We start from the raw sequence: 5,327 nt of genomic DNA, 5'->3' as shown, positions 1-5,327 counted from the left end.
TTTTGTGGGAACAACTTATTTATTCAGAATGTAATACTGTCTACTTCCTTTTGGAAGACGTGGAGAAGATCAAATGGGATCAAGTGTACGGATAATACTAAAGATTCAAATACTTAGGCAGAAATTCCCTCTTAACCCTTCCAGAGGTGTAAAAAAATAAAGTGTCAAAACTTATGAGTGACAGAAATCCAAAAGAAAAAAATCTGTTCTGAAAAGGAAGACATCCAGCTCGCAGAAATGATGGTTCAGCGGACGGCAAGACGTTCCTGGTCTTCCTCTAGATCCGGGCAGATCGTTAACTTTCCCAAGTTACAACTGAGTTGCTCTTTCCAGGCTTTTCGAAGCATCTTTAAGTTTTCCTACTAAGTCCTGAAAGATGTATACCATGGCTCGTTTTTAGGATAAAACGCAAGAGAAAAGTATCCAAGCTTGAGAAAGATGCAAGAAAAAAGTCGGGAGACACTTTCTAAACAATTTAAAACTCAAAATTTTAAACCTTTGACAAACCACTATCAAAGTAAAGTTTTCCTCTAAAATGTCTCATCTTCAAAATGCTTGCCCTCAGATGTGAAATATAGTTTCTAACTGAATCTTCTGAACACGCAAGGTTTACCAAAATTAAATTTCTCAAGTTATCTAACAAGGATAATGCTGTATTCACATCTTTTGAAAGTTTAAAGTTCAATTAATGGTTACATTAAAACGACTCTGCAGGAGATTCCTTTGGAAAAAATCAATTTCATCAAAATTTCAAGTGATGTCTTTCATTTTTTTAAGTGCTAAGAAATAAATTCGTTGTCATGTCCATTAATCAATGTAATTTTGAATTTCCCCAGTGTCTTAGACAGTATGAACAGTTTCAGAATTTTTATAACTTGCCCCTTTATAAAAAGTCATTTAAAACCACTGTTTAAAAATCATGTTTTCAAAGTTTCTGAAAGCAAAGAGAACATTTTTCAAAGCCAAGCTTTCTTTTCCTTTGTCCTACTGGCTCAAACACATCACAGATAGAATTTACACTCAACACTACAAGTTTATTTTAATTGAAGGGAACAGCAAACCAGACCAGTTCTCTATTAGTTAGCATCTTAATTTCAAAAGCCTATTTTAAAATATTTCTTTTGAGGCCCCCTTCCCAATAATTCTTTAACCAACCTTCATTATCTACTGACAGATGGTTAATTTTCTTTTGAACTTTCCATGGGAATAATTCGCAATTAAAAATCTGTAAGAAGATAGGCATATTCACAGATCCTAATACTGTACCTGTAATTGTTCCATGCTGCAACTAAAACTAATCTCTGGGTGGGATCGGGAGTCAGTGTTCTAGGGAAGAAAAAAATGCTGTTTATTTAAATCAAGGAAATTGAAATTTTCACTATACATTTAATTTTTAAACAGGGCTTCTGTATAAATACCTCTACATTTAAGGTCACCAAATATGCAGGTCTGTACATCTTATCAAGTTGATTGGTCTAAAACAACATAACACAGAGATTTCAGTCTTTAGCTCTTTTTTTTTAAATTCCCTAAATTGCCCTAGAGAACATTAGTTAAACTTTACCTTTATCTGATATTCCAAACGCCAAGAAACATCAGTTATATGAGGGAGAGATCTGCCTATACTGAAAGATATAATGACAGTTTTGTACATAATAGCTACAGAAAAACTTTCAGTATTTGTCCTTCACCAACAATGGTGTCTACCACCTCCTGCACCACACACACACACAATTTTAATCCATTCTGAAATTAAAATACTGTTGAACTTTATTTCAAGTTCTGAATAGTAAAAGAGCATTTTAAAAATTATCTCAATAAACTTTATCTTTAAAAACATTAGCTTAACTTCAATTGTTTCACTTGCCCTTTGGCCCCTTTTCTTTTGGTCTAGATCCCCATTTTTTGTTCTGTTTTGTTTCACACCAGCACTCTCCATTCATACCTGCAAGTGAAAAGTGGCTCAGCTTGACACCTTATACAGTACCTACCTTCCCAGTAGGATTTCTAGGGAATTCCTATTATTCTGGTAAGAAAAAAAGAGAAAGAAAACATGTCTTTGCAAACAGAGTAGAAGAAATAGTAACTGTTAAGTTTTAAAAATTTAAGTAACCTGATATTCTGTCCAAAACAATTCTATTCTCTCGCTGTCAAATTTACAGTCTTCTAGATAAGTGCTAAAAAAAAAAAAAAAAGCCAAAGTTTAGTCTCCATTTTAAAAACTTAAATTTGAATCATAAAGGCACTATTTTAAGACAAATGGATATTTAAATAAATCCTGTACCTTAGAGTTGATTTGTCAGCTCTTTGCTTTCCAGCCTCCAGTATGTAAGTTGCAGCTGCTGCATGACAATGTTTTAAAACCACTGGGTCGATATGTTTCAAGTCTGGGTGATCTACAATAAAAGTAATTGCCAGTGATGCCTGTGATAATAAATTCTTTATAGTCCTGTTTCTAAAAAGGTATTTTCATTTGGTGAAGAACTCTAACAAGATAATAAGAATTCAACTATAAGGACTAGAAATTTTAAGTAAATGAGATGAGCAATATGGTCAATGGCAAAACAATGAAGAGCACACATCAATAATCATGCTGTTACCTGGTCAAATTACCTTCTTTTAATTTTACCTTAATACTTAAAAAAAAAGTCCTATTGTAAAATATACAATGGTCACTCTAAAGCTGGATGGAGGAAAATAAGATAAATATTTTGGTGTAAATTTAAGAATGAATAAACTTTCCTTCTAAAGATTAATTTTAGGGTAGGTAACTGGCTCCATGGAGGTGGAGAAGGAAAGAGTTCAAAATATTTTCGACAGTCTTTTTTTTTTTTTTGGAGATTAACCCAGGTGGTGGTTACTATTTTCGTTTAAAGAACTTCCACTTTCATACATTTTGTACACATGTTTAGCTCGTGAAACTATAGGGCAAAAAAACACAAAAATTTGAATTGTTGAAATATAATTAAGAAAATCATTTAAAAGCGATCTATCTTAAAATATGCCTCCATCCATACTGACATCGCACTCCGCAGTGACCGGACCACTTAAAACAGACTTGCTTCCTGATAACTGATGCGGAACAAAACATTATACACCACATTTTAAGAGTCTGGGCGTGGAACCTGTGCAAAACATGTTGAACTAGAGTGTTGGAATGATCAGAGGAACTTGAGGTATTCTCTAAGCTGGAAAATGTCAGCACTATTTGACCGAGTAATTACTCTGGAAGCAGACCCTTTAAAACCTTCGCCAGCCTAGTACTGAAAGCTTGAATCGCAGGGAGCTGCCCTGATGAAGTCCAACTGTCAGTCTGCCCCAGACCAGGGTGAAAACCTTAGATGTTTAGGCCACAAACAAGACTTGAGCACCGGCTTTACAAAAGAACAAAGAGCCTGATAGGGAAAATCAGACCAGGAAAGTGTAGCTGGCGGTGTGCAGGTGCCAAGTGAGGAGAGAACAATGATCTGGGTCCGCTGTGGGTTCTGGCAGAACCACATCCCCACACTCCGTCCGGAGCGAAGGGCAAAGCCCGAAGACTTCCTCTTCCCGGGGCTTTCCCCTTCTCGCTCGGTATCGCTCCTCTTCTCCGAGCTCCCCTCCACCCAGGCCGATCCAGCTCAGAGCCGAGCGGCTTACCTAACACGGCCTCGTCCGCCTGGGCGTCCAGCAGACTCTGGAAAGCCGCCCGGAGGAGAAGCGTGAAGGTGTTGGAGTCGAAGGAGCCGGGATCGGCCAGCATCTGGAAGCCTTTCTGCACATACTCCGAGAGCTCCATTGTGAGCGCGCCGTGACCTTCGACACGCGCACCACGTGACACGCGCCGCGCGCTCAGCTGATGCGGCCGCGCGCGCACGCGGCTGGGGCGGCGGCGGCGGTGGCGCGGGCTGCGGGCCTCCCCGCCCGGGGCCTCCCCGGCGGCCTCCCCGCCCGCGTCCCGGCCCGCGTCCCCGGCCGCCCGCCAGCCGCCGCCGCCGCTTCCGTCTCGCCCTTCCTTCTGCCCCCGCCGCCGCCGCCGCCGCCGCGCCTTAGCGCGAGGGGCGGCCCGGGCGCTTTGTGGACGCGCTCGGCGCTCACCTAGGACTGTCACCGGCTCCTCCGGGGCCCGCGGGAGCGCTCCCGAAAGACCCCGCGGGTGGTGGTGACGGTGTCGGGATCCCGGCCCCCACCGGCCCCGAGAACTACTCCTTCCCCGCGCCCCGCTCAGCGCGAAAGCTGCGGGAAGCTCCAATCTAAGGCAACTGGTTGGTTTTTGGTTTTGAGCTTTTTTGTTTTTTAACTCAACTGCTTAACCCCCTAGCACTGCCCTTATGTGAATGAGACTGTAGACCTCTAATTATAATTCTTGCTTATTTCTCCTTTTTCATTGTCATTTCTGGAATACGGCGATTGCTTCCTTTCTACGTGGGGGGGTGTGTAAACACGTATACATTCATACAGTGCGCGCGTGTAAGTTCTGTATTTCGACAACTGAGAGAATAATACCTTATTTACGAACACATTGGACAAAATGATAAAAAATAGTTAGGTGCAGCTGCAAATAAACACCTTTCCAAAAGAAACTGGTACAAATTTTGTGCTACTGTGCTCACAACATCTATGGGTCCTGTTTTAATTAGTCAAGCAGTCCTCAAATATTTATATCAGAGAGTTATCTTAGTACAATAGTTAAGAATGACAAGATCTTTATTAGAAGGGAATGCCCATAATTTTGAAGCTTCAAATATTGTATAAAGTAACTTCCCCCTTTATAGTTATACGAAGTTGAAGAACAAGAATGATTCTTTAAAAAAAGAAAAAAGCACAACAAAGTAGGTTATGAGTTTTTTTGATCAAAAGAATTTAAAATTCTTTCGGGTGGAGAGGAGGGATAAGGAAGGAGGAAGATGTTTTAGTCTTCAGGAGGCATAATTTGAAACAGACTTAGCATGAAACACTTTTAAAGGCATAATTTAGGTGCTTATTTGAAAAACAAGTTCCTAATGAATACAGTCAACATTAACCTTGCATCAATGGATAAAAAGCACCTGATTTCACAACAACAGAACGCAAATAGAATAATTTAGCATCAGTAAAGATTGAGTAACTACTCAGTTCTCCTTTGAAAGCATTGAAAGGCATGTGAACAAGCTTTCCACTTTGGTCAGCCTATAGGAACAGTGAAGAATTTAAAAGTCTCCCTTGAGTCTTTATCATACAAACACCTATTAATCATGTTCATTTTTCCTTCCCATCTCTCTTTTCTTTCTAAACTCCCTGTTTCTCATCAGTAGTAAAATGTCAGTTGAAAAATGTCAAGATACCTGATTTGCATAAGGAATATTTTA

The 5,327-nt window shown here is 40.0% G+C and overlaps 1 protein-coding gene across 1 annotated transcript; it reads right to left on the bottom strand.

Moving 5' to 3' along the window:
• On the bottom strand, positions 1 to 3,826 carry COMMD3 (COMM domain containing 3). The gene is made up of 8 exons (XM_020869163.2): positions 3,640 to 3,826; positions 2,285 to 2,396; positions 2,114 to 2,177; positions 1,992 to 2,026; positions 1,565 to 1,625; positions 1,419 to 1,475; positions 1,267 to 1,326; positions 1 to 369 (listed from the first exon to the last, which is right to left on the bottom strand). The coding sequence occupies exons 1-8, from the start codon at positions 3,776 to 3,778 to the stop codon at positions 310 to 312; spliced, it is 588 nt and encodes a 195-aa protein (XP_020724822.1). The 5' UTR covers positions 3,779 to 3,826; the 3' UTR covers positions 1 to 309.
• Between the last annotated feature and the right edge of the window lie 1,501 nt (positions 3,827 to 5,327).

Source organism: Odocoileus virginianus, chromosome 9 (assembly GCF_023699985.2).
Source record: "Odocoileus virginianus isolate 20LAN1187 ecotype Illinois chromosome 9, Ovbor_1.2, whole genome shotgun sequence".
NCBI classification, from domain to species: Eukaryota; Metazoa; Chordata; class Mammalia; order Artiodactyla; family Cervidae; genus Odocoileus; species Odocoileus virginianus.
Note: the sequence above shows the minus strand (reverse complement) of the source record. Positions and strands in the feature narration are given on the sequence as shown.

What these genes read in the sequence shown, in the direction of transcription:
- COMMD3 (XM_020869163.2), bottom strand. Translation starts at nt 3,778, where the DNA reads ATGGAGCTCTCGGAGTATGTGCAGAAAGGCTTCCAGATGCTGGCCGAT. An exon ending in GGCGGACGAGGCCGTGTTAG is followed by an intron (nt 2,397 to 3,639) that starts GTAAGCCGCTCG and finishes CTTTTATTGTAG; the next exon opens with ATCACCCAGACTTGAAACAT. An exon ending in GCTGACAAATCAACTCTAAG is followed by an intron (nt 2,178 to 2,284) that starts GTACAGGATTTA and finishes TTTTTTTTTTAG; the next exon opens with CACTTATCTAGAAGACTGTA.